Here is a 16,881-nt window from a genome sequence, read left to right as displayed (position 1 = left end):
CCTTATTTCGAACCCTAATTTCCCCACCCCGGTGCAGGATAGCATGAAAGGATACTTAATCTTTATTTTCTCTTCATCGATCTCTGCCCGTCCGGCTTAATTCAGTGAGACTAATTAACGTTGATCTATCTTTACACGTGGCAGTAAGCGCAGAAGATGTTGCGCGGAAGAAACTATACCGTGTAAGCTATGGGCACAAGAAATACTACTGTTGAGAAATAACACGCCTCTTGTCTACTCGCTCTCAACTATGAGCCGACAAGCCAAGGAACAACTACGGCAAAGTCATTTTGCATATCTTGCATTCCAAATGCAGTTCTTCATCCAAGGCCCCGGCTGTCTCCGCTGTTCATCAGTACACTATCCTACAGCAAACATCGCAAGACAAGTATAAAAGTCTCGTGTTTATACAAACGAAAGAAATGCCCATCTCTCGAGTGAAGGAAGCCCTTCGTAAGAAACACACAATATTATTGCGTATCGAGGAAATGCGAGGGGTGTTGTGTGCACTCGTGAACGCGCAGTGTATTCATTTTTTCTTTCTTTCTTCACAATTGAAAAATACAACGATAAAAGTAAACGTTAGAGAGACTAGATATGTGTGAGTTGTCGGTTCTCTACGACGGGGGATCAGTCCTTGTTGACGAGGTTGCGGTACAGGCTCTGCACGTAGGTGAAGACGCACTTCCAGTCGGGCTTCTTCATCAGCACCATGTCCTCCGTGTCGAGCAACGGCGAGATGCCCGCTTGCTCCCTGGAGAAGAAACGGATGACGTCAGTGTGGTCACTCGGGAGATCGCGAGACACTGCAAGAATATATTGCCCCTCCCAAACAGATCCAGAGAGCTTCGATACAGCCTACAGACATGTAATCGAAAGCTAGGAATTCTATATTTCGCTTTCTTCTTTGTCGACGAACATATCCGATGTACAGCAATATGTAGAATGACATCAATTCGTAATTTCACGAGTGACACGCTTCTGACTGTAGTTTTAACTCGCTGCGTTGAATAACCGTATGGACTGAAATAGAGTGGTGAGGTATTACCACAGGCGTGCGCAGGGTTCCCCATCAGGTGGGTGGGGGCGAAGGTTCATCGCAGCGCCCCCCCCCCCTACTAAGTCAATGTACGAGGCAGATTTTGCCCCTCCCCTCTTGGTGACTAGGAGGGCGGCCGCCCCCCCCTGCCACCCCCCCCCCCCCCCCCCCCGTGCGCGCGCCTATGGGTATTACACAAAAATGCATGCATGCACATAGCATGGGCGTCAGCAGGAGGTTGTCTTGGGGGGTGAAAATCCGTGTTGCATCGCGGCAGGGGGAGGGCGGGGGGCAGGTGCCCCCTTTGCAGCTCCCTGCTGACGCCCACGGCACATAGTTGTTTTGGATAGGTACGCGACGGGCGACATCACCAGGCGTGAGCAAACATGAGCATTTGCCTTTTTAAGTATGCGAGAGTGGCTTGGCAATCCGCCTTTATCCCGATGCCACGGCGCATGCGCACTACCCCTAGCGGAAAGGTTGCGAAACGTCTCTTCATCTCGGAGGCTTTCGTTCTGGCAATACCGGTTGTCCCTGTCCCTACCAAACCTTAAGCAAATGACAGAGGGCAGCACAGGAAGATGTAAAAGGCCGATTGCACTAAGAGCATGGTTCTGACATCCTAGGATAGGTAATTATCTTAATCGCCAACCGCGTTGCATTTATGAGCGTCAAACAACAGGACTTGAGCTTCCACGACCTGCTTCGTTTCAGGCTTGAGCGATAACAACTGTGAAGGGTAAAATGGAAGAGCGAGTCTGTAGGTACGCCAATTTTTGCGCACATTTATTTTTTGTACCAGCTTTAGTGCTTCACAATACTAATGTACCGTACCGAATCTAGAATAGTTGAACTATCACCGTTATTTACAATGGATAGTTACTGCAAGTGAAATAAAACCAACAAAGGGAAAAATAGTGACGCGTTCTCCCTATAGGTTTCCAGGGACAAAATCGGGAGGACAAGCACACGTACTCGGCCGTGCGGAAGGCGAGGTCGAAGTTGTGCCTTCGGTTCTTGGGCTCCAGCTGCTCGTAGTCGAAGGCGTCCGGGTAGAAGTGGTGGATGAGCGCGCAGAACGCCATGCCATCGTTCCAGCTCGTCGAGAAGTTCTGGATGTCCACGTGCTGCGCGGGGCAAAACAAGAGTTGTTAAACGTGAACTGCACTTCTGTTCTGTAGCACATATACCGCAATTCGCAATTCTCCCGTTTTGATACCCGCAGTGGCGTTTCTATTTAAAGGGACATGAAAGGAAAATATTAAGTTTGGTTAGGTTGATTATTTGCCTGCGTTAAAGTATGTCACCGCTCTCTGCGCACGAATAAACAGTGTACTTACGCCGAAAACAGCCACCGAATGAATCGCTGGCGCCGAAAGGAGGACTTGGCGTCACCACCTCGGCTGCCGATTTCTGTGAATCAGCGGGCGTCTGAGAGCTCCACGGCCGTAGTATGTTGCAAAAGCTTTGGTTTACGGCACGTTTATTTTTTTGTCAAAATTTATGTAATTCATTTTTCATCTGCATGCCGTTGGGTATAATCACAATAGATTATCTGACACGGAGCATGACAGAGGGCTCCACTCCAATTTCTCAATTTCATTGTTTCCTCGATTACAGATGCTCTGTTCTCGCCAGGAATGGTAAATTGGTTGCTACGCAAGCTTAATATTTCAATCTATAGCTCGGCTTAATATTTCTCTTTAGTGTCCCTTATTAAACGTCTCTCGAGGATACCAGCTGACTTAAATGAGAACGCCCTTTCTTTACGCGACAGCGAGCGCGGAAGCGCAATCGTCAAGCTCTAAGGGCGGTGGCAACTATAACAGCATTTTATCTTCACAGTTCGCAGCAGCTGCCTCGGCTAGTACAGTGAAAGACGCATGGGCAAAGTTATCGTCGGCCATTTCGTGGTCCACGTTTAAACCTGCGCATGCTACGACAACAAATTCAGTGCGACCGCTTTATTTTTAAATGCGAAGCATTTCTTAGCGAATCTATCTATCTATCTATCTATCTATCTATCTATCTATCTATCTATCTATCTATCTATCTATCTATCTATCTATCTATCTATCTATCTATCTATCTATCTATCTATCTATCTATCTATCTATCTATCTATCTATCTATCTATCTATCTATCTATCTATCTATCTATCTATCTATCTATCTATCTATCTATCTATCTATCTATCTATCTATCTATCTATCTATCTATCTATCTATCTATCTATCTATGTCTAGGTGCTCTCATGATCGCCTCCTTAACTTGGTGTAGACCAAAATTGGCATGGGACGATAAGAGGACTTGAACATGACTGTCGGTTCATGACAAGAGTAATGTGAAAATCCTGTCGCGTAGGTCGTCCAACGCTTTCCTCCAGACACGTGTGGCACATACCCGTTTGCCACTGGTCGCGGTGTACGGGTGTGCGCCGCAGGTAATTGACAGTTTATATCTACCCAGGTGCGGTGAGAACAGACATTGGTAATTTAAATGCAAGAGCGTTATCAAAACCGACATCGGCAGCGTTGACCTGACGAATGCAAAGCATTAAAATTAGGATACTAGTAGGAATTGAACCCAAGCATTCTGGGTAGCAATCGGGCATTCTACTGCAGAGCCACGCCAGGTATATAAACAAGTTTGGAAAAACAGCCTATGCAGGCGTAATGTCGGTGCAACGTCAACTGTGGTTATGGTGCTGGCTATCTAATTTTACAAGAAAGCAATAATCACTACATATGTATTCTTACGATACAGGCGTCATATCAGATTAAAGTCTGTGGTTCCAGTGTTGACTCCGCTTTTATAGCAGTCTAATAACCATTACATTTGTATTCTTATGATTGCGCAAGCAATATTGAAGCATTGCTTGACCCCGGAGGAATACATTAACGAAAGTTACGTATGATATTCACATGACTTGCACCATAAAGTTCACTTAGTTTAGATAATACGGACGTATGTACCCTAACATGAGGGCTGACGTTACGTCGTACCATAAGTTACCCTTTAAATGCCCGTGATGTCGACGTGCCTGGTAAGCCACGATGTGCACGCAGCTACTACAATTCCAAAAAAACACGTCGATCCACCTTCGTAACGCTTGGCTCAAAGTCATAAAATACAGCATAGAAGTACTCGCTGACTGCTTCGCATGACACCGGTTCCCGACAACGCGTGGGATCTGCCAATTTTTTTTTTGTAATGGATGCAGTGTTGTTCAGGTGCTCGTGTTCACCGTTCACCCCCTCACCTCGTATCCTTTGGTCTTGCTTTTACACCAGTTCAGGAGCATCTCCTTGATGTCGCTCGCACTCCGTGTAGGTCCTCCGCGAACTGGAACGCTAAAGCTGCAATCGTGAAGGTACACCGTGATGAAATCCTTCAGTACAGTCTTGCGGCTTCATGTAGTTGTCACAGAAGCGAACTTGAAGCTATTTATTACCGCATTATCTCGTTTGTTAACGACAGATGCTATATGCGGGCTTACAAACTACCCACAGTGTCGCCGAAGAGAGCTGCCTCTTTAATAGGTTTAGACGTAGAAAGAGCAGACTTTTTTTTTCTTGACATGGGTCAATTGGTTGAACGACGGACGAGTCGTTTTACAAGCGACGAATTTCGCTATAAATGTAATATGGCAAGTGCTCGCAAAAAAAAAAGTATGTGTAGAGAACAAAACGTGAAATTTATCGAAACACGTACATGCGCCGGCGAGAGGCGTTTCAGATATCCTTCGAATATAGAACGCGCAGCATTTTACGTCGATTTGTGGAACGTGTGTTAAGCAAGAACGCACATTCCAGCTACGGTTACATGCGATGAAAAACGTTTCAAAGCGCTTCATACCCACCTGGGCCTTGCCGGCTTGGTAGCCTGGTCCATTTGCTGGAACTTGGCGAAGGCATTCTTGGGAGTGTCTTGGGAAAGACGGAAAGGTAGGGATAATGCAATTTTAATGATAGCCCCATTATCCGCGTTTTTTCTTCTTTTTTTGAAGAATCATCAATTTCTCTCACGTTGGCATCAAGGAGAGTAGCAGCTGCTAAGACACGTGTTCTGGGTCGCCAGTTCGCTCTCGCAAATGCTCCAGCATATCTACTGCGATTTCACGGGACTGCGCTAGCATAAATAGGTATCACTATACCTGTTGGAAGCAGGGGCTACACCTGAGTCGAGACCACCTGTCTACCATATGTGAATCTAAGGTCCGCACAACTTATATCCCTGTCAGAATTCACGGAATGTAATTTAACGCATAATTCACTCGCGTAATGCCACAGGGCAACATTCCGAATAAGAATAAGAAAAAAAAACGTAACTGTGTGTAACTGAGCTATAAAAAATAAAAAGGGTACGAGCGAAAGAAAAGATAAGAGAAGTGCAGTTGCTTCGTTCGAATCACTGCATTAATTCACGCGAATGGACGTTTCCTAAAACACCTTGCAATTTTGACTATAGGAGAATTTGTTTCGAAATATGGCTCGAGAATCCCTGTCCTTTCTGCTCTTTCGTCCCTGTCTAAATTTTAATGCTCGATCCTACCCACTAAACCAGTACCAACTATCCCCACAACGCACACTACTAATAACTTGAGGAGTTGAGCAACTTGCTGTCGTTAATTATGCAGCTTAAGATGATGCAAAAGAATTGTATGGCTTGTTCTGTAAAATAACCGGCGATGGTTTGTTCTGTAAAATGGCCCGCGATGTGCTTTTATTTTCACCCCGTTCTAACGCATCTCAACAATTTTATATTTTTGGCCGAACCTAGCGATAACAGCTTTTATATCTTTATCTTTGCAAATTTTTTACTGGTGTTGCAGAATCTTTCAACGACGCTTGCCTTGGCAACATTCTCCTTGCACTGCTGAACAGAACTAGCAATATTCAGTCTGTGCGTATGTCTAAGACACAAGCTTCAACCGTTTATTACCGCATAGCAATCAATGCGATTACAGTAGCTAAGAAATACGCGTTCTTGCTTTCAAACTTAGCTGCAGCAGTACCTTTTTTTTTTGAAAAGTCAATGCTGACTACTCAATTGATTAAATGAATTCAGACAAACAGATGAGAGTTTACGTGAAATGTCGAAAAAATACGGTTCCTTAAATACGGTTCCTTTTGAATGTTTTCTTTTCAGATGTAAGTAGTCATCTTGAGTGTTATTGATAGATGGTTTTTGATTTATTATTTAAAATTGTGTATATGACTTTTGAACTGCTGTGCCCCGAACGCTGCTGCCTTTGTACCAAGACGGTGGCGGGGATAGTCAAAATATGCAACTAGTGTATTGATGTGGGGAAAATAAGCAAAATCTGAAATGATGACCTCCGATTTGTAGATACATTTCTCCTCATTCGGGCATTTACATTATACTGAACGCTTTCTTAAATTAAATAGTACGAACACAGTTCAGACAGAAAGGGAATAAAACGTACTAATGGACATTCGGGCACTTTCAAAACCGGCCTCATTTTACGTGTGTGTTTGTGTAAGGTGTGTTTGCATCGAGAAGGATGTGTTCCGGTTCTGTGCCCCAGAATGCCTTAGAGTATGCAGCATGACTTCGCGTCCCTTGCCGAGTACAGAATTCGATGACAATCAAATGCTCAAATCAAATATCTCTCAAGTGTTTTGTCTTGTTTGGCAGTATAGCTCAGTTCTTTCGACGTGGGCACATGTCTGTTTGATTGACTTCAATTTTCTCAATATTTGGTGAAAACACTGTCCTCGCTTATTTATGTCGATATTGCTATTCACAAATTAGCGTGAAATTCATTTACTCACCCAATCGTTTTGTTTACCTAATCATTTCTCTTTCTAGTGAGCCCAATAATTTTGTTTTGTTTTTCTATTGTAGGTCTATTATGATTGTTGAGTGCATGAGTTCCGGAAACTCACACGTCCATTTCTTGTTGTTTCAGTTTTCCGCACAATTAACAAAGAGAATAAATGAAACAATCCTCAAATCAACCAATAAACACGCTGTTTCAAATTGATACTTACAAATTTATGTTTTTTGTGCTGCTATACCCGTTATGAAGCTGTACTTACTGTTTACTCGCTTGCAATAAAGAACAGCAGTGGTCCAAGGTTTTCCTTGTACCTTCATGATAACCATTCATACTTAAAGAGATAAATTAATACCGTGACATATACTTAAACAATGTTGAAATAAGTACACTAATTGGGGGCCTTGTGGTAGCCCTACGACCATTATAACGACGATACAGCAGCGGGATTTGGGATAGAGTCCTCCGTGAAGTTTTTTTCGAACCATTTATGGACCGTTTATGAGTGCGTTATTATGTAACCAAGAGCATGTATATTTTAGGTATAATTTATGGGTCATTCATAAATCTTTTTACGAGGGTTTCCCTAAGCTCATTGCGAGCTCTTTATCAATGCTCCGTGAGCCTTTCCATGAACACATAGTGAATCCTATATGATATATTAGTGATATCTTAGGTGAACTATTTACGAGACCTTCATAAACCATTCACGAGCCATTCATGAGCTCTTGGTGAGTCCTTTTGAGCACTTACGATGATTGGGCTGTAGCTACGCGCGAAATAATGAAATATCGCAAGTCATCTTGGCGCGGCAACCGCAAACAGAAATATAGGATATGGCGGGAGCCAATGTCACGGACCGACAGCTATAATCTCAGTAAGAATACATTTTACGAATGATTGCCTATCGTTTACAACTTGTCCTTGTAGCGAATTATATGCGCGATAGTGTGACAGATAAAAAAAAATAAAATAAGAGCCCACGCTAGTAACTCCCAACTGTCAAGAGCTGTCATTGGACGGGAAGCATCAAAATCAAGAAGCAGCGTTAACGCAGAGCGGTACTCGGTCGACGCATGACCGGGTTAGTGACGTCAAAAAGAAAAGACAAAAAAAAAAAGAAAACCGCACACAGGCAGCGCGCGCAAAGAGACACCACGGCAATGTGAGAGCGAAGTATAGCCAGCGGGGTTAGCAGGGTGTTGTTGTATCTCGTCTGCGCAGGCGCAGAGAGCGTGCTCACCTGTTCGTAGGGCAAACAGAGAGGCTTTTTCTTCAGGATGGTGTCGAGAAGACAGCTTGCGTAGAGGCCCCGCTGTTCACCGCTCCGCGGGCTTGGACTTCTGTGCGCTAAACTTTGCAGAAAATGCTCAGAAGAAACTCGTTGGACGCTGCTGTGGCGCAGCGATTGTTAATTTTTGCTATTCATTCTCGCCGTTGTCGAAGATTATCGTATTCATTAATACAAGACGATTCGTATTTACTGCAAAACGCGTGTTTTTGTGAACGTCCTCTTATCATCTGTAAACAGCACGCACCTCGCACATGCATCATTTTATTTCACATTCACATCAGCGTTATATTACGTCATTCATTGTTTCTTTTCCAACTTTTTCTTCGACTCCACCCCAAGTTTATTCATGTTATGCGCATGCCTCTTACTACTTTAGTCTTAGCTCATGTAGTAGTTCAATAGAGTGGAACGAAGCATACGCTTCCATCGCCTCAGTCTTATCCTAAGAATAGTCTTATCCTAAGAATATTTACATTGCCACAACATTTCCGCGACATTCAATGGCGAGGACAACTTGTACTCGATAGGTAATTATGTAAATTACACGTTTACCGGCACAAACTAACAGCTGGCAAATCGGACTAACATGGTCATTTGCTGCTCACAACCGCGCAGGGATTAGCGGGATGGACTTCTTTTATGCGGGCATGGCTCATGAATTTGTTACACTAACGCGGGACAATGAAAAATGTACCCTTCTAATCCAAGTACTGACTGCCTGAAACCATCCTCATATTACCGTCCCGCACAACTACATAGCGAACATTTGTTATAAACAGCTTTTCCGCGTTATGTTGTCCATACACGTTGGCTGAGGCGAATGTTATCTGATGTTAGCTTATCTAAAGTAGGCACACAATATCACACACATATTTGTGCACTCGTGATGATCTGTGTGTGCGTACGTTCATTACATGAAAAAAAAAAGAACATGCAAAAAACCATATTTTCCGCGATGTAAGTACACATCTTTTTTATTGAGCTAAAATTTAAAAACAGCAATGTAAACATTATGGCTGAACACTGGACAACTTTTGGTGTCGTCTCTGTCTACTCACGAAGCTCTGACTTCAGCTTGACAGATAATGTAGGTGTCTTTTTTGTTTCTTCAAACAAGAAATGTAAACAGTAGCAACAAAAAATTACAAGCAACAAAAATAACTGAGGCGCCACGCGAGCAATCTCACAAATCCTTGCCCGCCATCGCAGTTGGACTCATAGGTGTAAAAATGACGTTAGTTGCCACACTTTACGAATGGACTGTCATTTAATGTCTGTGGCCTCTCGTGAAAGTCTCTGGCCCTGTCATAGACCGTCGTGAGTCCGATCACGAAGGCGTACAAGGAGTAGTGACAAACCGACGCGCGACGCCCCCGATGCAACAGAAACTTAACATTCACACTTCGCGCACGTCGTTTGACCGTCCGTCCAGAAGTATGAGGCGTTCACAGCAGTTAGTACTTTGATGTTTCTTCGGCACAAGGGGGTAATGAGATCTTGGCTAACCGGTCTGAAGGGTTACGTGAGCACTTCGTTGTCGGTACGTCGTCGAACTATAGAGAGCACACAGAGCGTTGCGCTTGTTGCATGTAGACTTCGTTTCGTTTTGGTCGAACTGTGGACCGCAACCAATCGTCGGGGAGTGTCTATCTTGCCGATTCGCATAGCCCGCGTGAGGGCGCTGACGGTGGTGACTCGAAAGCGAGAGAGAGGGTAACGAGGGTGAGAAGAGAGGGGGGAAAGGAAGGGGTGGTGGGGACGGAGGAGGCAGTTACCGGGCTCCCGCCCTTTGCTTCTGCGGCGTCTTGACAGCAGCTATGCCGCCCTTGAATCCCGTCGTGCAGCTGTACGGGTTTTCGAACGTCACGTCTTCGGGTACTGCGATGTAGCCAGGTGTCACGTGACGACCATTGGAAAGGGATGGGGGAAGGGAGAGATAGAAAAAGAACGATAAGATAAAATTTTTAGTACGTTTTGAGTAAAACGATGAGTCATTTTCTTTTTTTTTTTTCTTCGCGAAGAGTCGTAGGAGCTTTAAGGTCTTATCGCGACAAACTGGCACTTGAGTGAGGGCTGGAGTGAATCACTCAACAGCGTGATTCTGGGAACGTACGTGATCATGATGCCGCGTGACCTTCCGGACTGAGCGTCGTATGCCGAGTATCGAGACCAGTGTCGAAGGGCTTTGCATTTATAAACTTACGTGCCAGTACGTGATCTCTGGGAGACAAAACGGCACGCGAAAAAGGTTCTTATGCCGTGAAGAACACTGAGAAAAAAAAGTGTGCATTTGTTTAGCCTTTAGCCATCGATATTAATTTCTTACCGTGCAAGAAGAGCGAGTGAGTCGAAACCTTATTTGCCATTGTTTACGGCGGTAGGGTGTCCGTCAGGCAATGCCTGAAGGCCACCTGCTCCGCTATAGCTTTGGCCCGGAGCTGGACCTCCAGGCTGCTTGTGTTGAGGACTTCCTCCCACGCCGTAGGTGAGGGAGTGGCCAAGATTTTGTGGGGGTGTGTCTTCCTCACAGTCTCAGAAGATGTATTTTAGGGTGGCTAAAGAGCCGCATAGATGTCTGTTTTTATATAACCAAAGAAAATTGACCAATTCTGGTCAATTTTCTTTGGGTATATGTGCCAACAAATTGGGAAAATCGGGAGACCAAAATGAATAGCAGCAACCAATAAGACTCACTTTTCTCGTAAAGGTGGCTTTCTTACATTATTAGTGTGTGCGCGGCAAAGCCACATTGCTGTATTTACGGATAACCTGGCATATTCGAAACACCTAGTTGTTCACGTCCAAAATTTGTAACTTTACTCTCTTATACGCATGAATGAACACGGGGGGATACGGGGTGAGTGCGTACCTTGCAGGTTGTTGTACTCCTCGAGGCAGACGGTCTTGGGTCCGGCACCGCTGCGCGCCGCTATCTGGTAGGCGGCCAGGATGCGTCGCTTGCGCTCCTCAGCCTCGCGCTGCCTCTGCAGGATTCCTCGCTGCATGGCGTCCATCTCGGGCTCCTCGTCGCCGGTCAGAGACATCTGACGCCACGCCGGGCCGCTGCCCGGCGCCATTGTCGGCGGAGTCACTGGCACCGCTGGGGACGACCACCGCTACAATTTACACCTGTGCTCCTATCCCCCCCCTTTTTTTCCTCATATACTCCAAGATCCGCGCTTTTTTATTGCAGGCATGGAGTCTTTATACTTCACTGCATCTTTGAGTGACAATTACTGGTACTGTAGAATAATGCGCCTGCGCGTCCCGCGATACATAATGCACCTCTAAAGTTTTCGGTAATACCTTGGTCTCACTGGTCTTACATTCCGTATTTGTTCGTGGCATGTTTCGTATCCATTGTGTAGCATTTATTTTACCGTCGTTATTCGCCTGGAGTATAGCACGCTATGCGCTGGTGCCAGCTGAACCTGTTCAATTTTAGTGAAGAGCCTCCATTTGAATAAAGAAGTAAAATATTTTACTTCTTTAGCGAACAGCATATGTTGAAGCTGTGCTTCAACATATGTTGAAGCGCAGCACGAAACTGCAATAAAGCAGAGACACAGCTGCGGGTTCCGCATTTAGTTTAACTTGACAATAATCATGTTTGAGTGACGTTGTAGGGACGACGTGTTGCCTGGAAAATAAGCCCTGGTCGACCGGCCCAAAGAAGTTTCTTGAGTATCACTGGGAATTTCTATTGTTGCTGGGGTCGCTCTGTGTGTATCTGGCCTACGTTTTGTCTTGCGTGCATTTAGCTGGCAACCTCGGTTGAGCCGGTGCACAAGAGAGCAGTCTCGAATCGCATAAACAAAGAGCTTAATTTCTTTCATTATTTGAGCGGAAGGCAATAATTTGTGTGTGCGGTACTAATTCTGTCTGGGGCTTTGCGTGTGCGCTTACTACTGTTCTGCGTGAGCAAGAGGTGGCACTATAAATGTCGCAAAAGGCTTTTTTTTTTCCAAGCTACTAGTGCGAGTACTGCGGAAGTTTGTCTCTGAAGAAATACCGATACATATTTCAGTAGGCTGCAAAAAAATGCGAAAATATAACTTGAAATCAACATCACCGTTCGCGCGGGCCGCTTTTCCGATGACAGTAGTTGTTAATTTCACTCTACACTAAAACTAAGACTACAGTAAAGGTGTACTAAGTACTACGCAGCCTCGTAAAAAAAAAAGTTCTCGAGTGTCAAAAAATGGCAGACGATGCAAAAAAGAAAAAAAGAAACATTGTCAAAGCGGCGCGCATTAACCACGCATACAAAACAAGTGAACACAACAACCATGCGGGGTGATCATGCGAACGTGGTGTTCAGAAAAGAAAGGCATGCTGGGAAAAAAAGAGTGAGGAATGACGACACAGCTGTGCAGCGGCGCTTGCGTCGCTACAAGGACAAGCAAAGTTCTGGTGCGCTTTGTACCCACTGCGGTAACGGAGCTATACATTAGCGTATACGCGTATCCTGCGGGAAGGAAGGTTTAGTGTTCCTCTTCAGAGAGTTCGCCTTCCGTATTTACGTTCAAGTACGGTGAAAAAAGTTTTTTTTTTCTCATTTCGATTTGGCCAAAAGTATTCGTCTGTACATAGTACGACGGAAATACATCAGACGTAGCACCAAAATGATTTTATGTTATATGATGATACCGGAACGAAACTGCAATAAACAACGAACCGGTTTGTTTAAAAAAGCAGCAAGATCATTCTACAAGATTGGTATACGGAAAAGGTCCATCTAGCTGTGATAGCTGTGAGCAGGGGACGAACAAAGGATGCCGTTTAACTAGAGCCAACACTTCGACATTTGCAGTTATCTACGTCAGTTGTTTTATTTGAAGACAATAATTCAAAAAGCGTTTGCTTGAGCCTTAGGCATTCGTTGTTGGTCCACTGTTGATCACACACTTTCGACTCTCCATTTGCCTGTAAAGTCTTGTGTTACTTTTTGTGGGTATCGATTGCTTTTATATTTCGTCAAAATCTCGGTCGAACAGAAGCAGAAAGATCGACACCAAGAAATAGTAAGCTTGTTGAAAGCATGGACGTCAACAATTCCCAGGGTACTTATTTTCGAGTGTTCTTTTTGTCATTTAAGTTATCCTCATAAACAGGAAGGACAGAGAGCCAATATTATTAAAAAAATAATAATATAACTGGAGTAGGGTTTGCTTGCTTTGAAGCGAATAGTTCGCGAAGGCCTATCACATTTCTGGGATGGCTCGCAGCTCACTGGTTCACGTCTCACTATCCGGACTTTTGTTAGGCATATGGGAAAGACTACAAGATTAACTACTTTCTTGCACTCTTGCTGTTTCGTTTCTCCCTAAACTTACCTACACATAACACCATCTACAGCCAGATTACGTCAGAACCACAAATCAAAAGAGAAGCTCCCATTCGCTGATGCACTTCGTCATTGATCAAAAGTACCCTGGCCACTACTGTCGCACTAAGGGTCGAGGTTCCTGCGCTACCCTAGAGGCTATAAGATGTAGGAGACTTTTTTCTCGGATTCTACAGAGCACGGATACTTCTTCATAATTTTTGGAGACGTATACGTATGGTTCCTGCACTTTCTAAGGATTTACACTTTTCTTCAAGGGGCAGGTGCCTTCTCATTGCATTGGATGGCTCTCGAAGCTCAGCATAACATGACAATGTCCGGCTGCCTCAGACACTGGCCCACTAGCCATTGCTTGATTGAACGGGGCACTCATTCACAGTAGCGATCACAAGAATTTCCTACAAGTACTACGTTACAAAACGAAATCCATTGGCTGATGACAACAACCTCCCAGTTCGAAAATAATTTTTGACGGATACTGTAGCCTACCACGATCGCCGTGCGTATAGTGACAAATTATGCACGCGAATTTTAAAACGTGCCACTGTACCATTAAAGGGGTCATGAACCACTTTTCCAAGTAATGATCTAATGACCTCAGTATCGGAGTTTACTACCTCCCGAATCGATTGCCGCAAAAATTTCTCGAATCCGTAAAGAACTTGCGGAGTTACGGGGGTTTGGCGCACGCTCTCAGCGCTTTCTCTCTTTTCTCGTGCCGACGAGCGCACTGGAAGCTAGACAGGGAGGGATGGCACGGGGGCAGGAAGTTACGTCAGCGCGCGTCATGAAACGCGATCGCTCTCCCGCTGTGATTCGCGTGCGCGAGTGCGGCTACCGTGTAAATTTAGCAGACTGAGGAGTGCGGCGCGGGCAAGTGGCGGCACCCCGTGGCAAGAAGCGCATCTCATCCGGCTATCGGCCAATAAGCATGCTATATCTCTTGCGACGTAAACTGGCAGATCCGCGACGTCAACGTGCAGACGCCCCTCCCACCGACGAGAGTGAGAACCGGCCTCTGTTTGAAAAGAGGGCGCCTGAGGAAACGGCAACTTCGCGCACCGCTTGTGGCCTTTACGCGGCGCGCGACTGTAATATTTTGCAGAGCAGTTCATAGCCGTGTCAGCTTTCCGCAGGATTTGTTTTTTCAACAAACCCAAGGGGTGCTTCATGACCCCTTTAATAATCACACAAGTATGATTTCCGTAACAGGCCGTATTATCGTTACGAAAGGTTTAAAACGAAATGCAGCACACATCAAGGCTGCAAAATCCTGTCGCAATGCATTAAGCCTAGATTATGTTCGAGATTATCAACATTGGTTATAATGAAATGGTTCTCAAAGAGGAAGAAAGACCAAGAAATAACTGAAGATTTAGGCGATTACTAGATATTTCTTTCCTACGGCAATATCTAGCTTCGATACTATAGTATATAGGGGCATTGCCGGGGTGGAATGCTACACTATTTAGCATGCTCTATTCACCTACGCTATTCATATTTCATAGTCTACGTAGGTGCGCTAACCATATATGCAACATAACTGTTTCGCATTGCACTACTGGAGAATACTATTTGCAAGCACTTTTTCCTACGCTCGCAAATGTGACTTGTCAGCCACAATAACATACCCCAACTCTTATACCTAAGCAAACAAAAGGCAGGTAACTGACCTTTGACGATCTTTGGAACTCCGCCTGCTGCGCAGAATGTCGAGGAACCTGTGGCGGCGCCAGTGGGCTTGGGCACTTCGAACGTTGACACTGTGGAATTTCGTTAAGCAAATTATGTATTTCAGATAGCCATAAAAGTCACAAGCCTCAACAGGATCTAGTTTGCTTAGCGTTTTCTGAAAAAAAAAAATATAATAAGAGCGCTGGTATTATGTATTCGTGCGAACCGAACGTTTCTGATGTTGGTCCTCGTTTACTTCCCACTAGAATCAGCGTGTCGAGTTTAACTTTAGTGGAACTGTGAGTCCCGAACGTAATATCCGTACACGAGCCTTAAGCATTTCGTCTCCATCGAAATGCAGGCTCTGCGGCCGGGATTCGATCCCGCGGCCTTCGGGTCAGCAGTCGAGCACCGTAACCGCTAGACCACCGCGGCGGGTCAAGAGTAGGATAGCCAACCTGGTATGTACGTACATGACGCCAAGACAAGAACTTTCGAATGATCTCGATAAACTTGATAATCGCCCTTTGTCGGAAGAAAGGGTTTTGGGACCTTGGCCGAGTCCGTCGTCAGCACAGAAGGCTTTGAAAGCATTATTGCGCTTCTTGCGGACAACTGGTCTTAGAGACTCTAAGCAGTGTCATATTCTCCTTTCCTTGTTTTTCTCACTATTTCCTTTTCTTGCGCTCTTTTTTTTTGTAACATCTCTCTTCTATCATCTTTTGTCCCCCTTACCTCTTCCCCCAGCATAGGGTAGCCAGCCGGTCTAAGTACTGGCTAACCTCCCTGTCTTTCCGCTTGTTTCTTCCTTCCTTCCTTTCTCCCTCTTCGTTTTTTATCTGTGTCTTTCTCTCTCATTTAAAGGGGCACTGCAACACTTTTCCAAATAATCATCGCATGGCTTCATTAAAGGAGTTTCTGCCTCACGAATCGAATGCCGCAAGAATTTTTAGAATCTGTCAAGCACGAGCGGAGTTACAGGGATCTGCCGCACGCTTTAAGCGCTTTCTTTCTCCTTTCGGACCAGCATGCTTGCTGAAAGCTACGCAGGGGGGGTATGACAAGTTGGCAAGAAGCTACGATGTTCATCAGCGCGCGTCGTGACCTTGACCTCTTTTTTTTTTCTTCGAACGCGCGGCTTACTTTTAGTGTCATCGCTGGAGGTGGATTGTATACGGCTGTGCCTTTAGATCGGGCGGGGCTCACCTTTCAGTAGTATCGCGAGCGCGCGCGCGAGGCACGTAGCGGCATCCCGCGGTGGCCGCGGGAACTATGCAGCTAACGATGCTAAAATCAGCCAGTCGCCGTGGACTTTGGGTGTATGGCGGCGTCATTTGGGTTTATGGCATCATTTGTCGAGAGAAGAGGTAGCATATTGTCTAGCTGATTTGAGAATTAATGGTAAATTCCAGGTCGCGTGCTGCGCTATAATGTTCGGCTCACGTTGTACTGAGGAGCCTCGACTACCGATTAGCAGCGTTTCTGACCATGCTCAGATAATGTTGCAGGGTCCCTTTTATTATGATTAAAGTAGACGTTAATAAGCGTTCGTCTCATCATCACCACGTAGTCAGTATCAGTAATTGTTGCAAACAGCTGCCATCTATTTTCTTTGTCCCTCGATTTGTACACACCTTCGCAATCGTGCCGCGACGACAGGTCATAAAACGTGACTCACGTCGGCCTTCTTGAAGGAGTCGAAGTCCACCGTCTTGACGACGCG

General features: G+C 45.2%; 2 protein-coding genes across 2 annotated transcripts; both read right to left on the bottom strand.

The window, feature by feature from the left end:
• Positions 1-557: 557 nt before the first annotated feature.
• Positions 558-15,251, bottom strand: LOC119389941 (smoothelin-like protein 1). The gene is made up of 5 exons (XM_037657396.2): positions 15,158-15,251; positions 4,903-4,969; positions 4,303-4,399; positions 2,015-2,166; positions 558-754 (listed from the first exon to the last, which is right to left on the bottom strand). Exons 2-5 carry the CDS (start codon positions 4,932-4,934, stop codon positions 631-633), a joined length of 405 nt encoding a protein of 134 aa, XP_037513324.1. The 5' UTR covers positions 4,935-4,969; positions 15,158-15,251; the 3' UTR covers positions 558-630.
• Positions 9,102-11,233, bottom strand: LOC125758036 (uncharacterized). Its single transcript, XM_049414591.1, has 2 exons — positions 11,007-11,233; positions 9,102-10,015 (listed from the first exon to the last, which is right to left on the bottom strand). Exons 1-2 carry the CDS (start codon positions 11,212-11,214, stop codon positions 9,909-9,911), a joined length of 315 nt encoding a protein of 104 aa, XP_049270548.1. The 5' UTR covers positions 11,215-11,233; the 3' UTR covers positions 9,102-9,908.
• Positions 15,252-16,881: the final 1,630 nt, after the last annotated feature.

The sequence above is a fragment of the Rhipicephalus sanguineus genome, chromosome 4, assembly GCF_013339695.2.
Source record: "Rhipicephalus sanguineus isolate Rsan-2018 chromosome 4, BIME_Rsan_1.4, whole genome shotgun sequence".
NCBI classification, from domain to species: Eukaryota; Metazoa; Arthropoda; class Arachnida; order Ixodida; family Ixodidae; genus Rhipicephalus; species Rhipicephalus sanguineus.
This window is presented reverse-complemented; position numbering and strand designations above follow the sequence as displayed.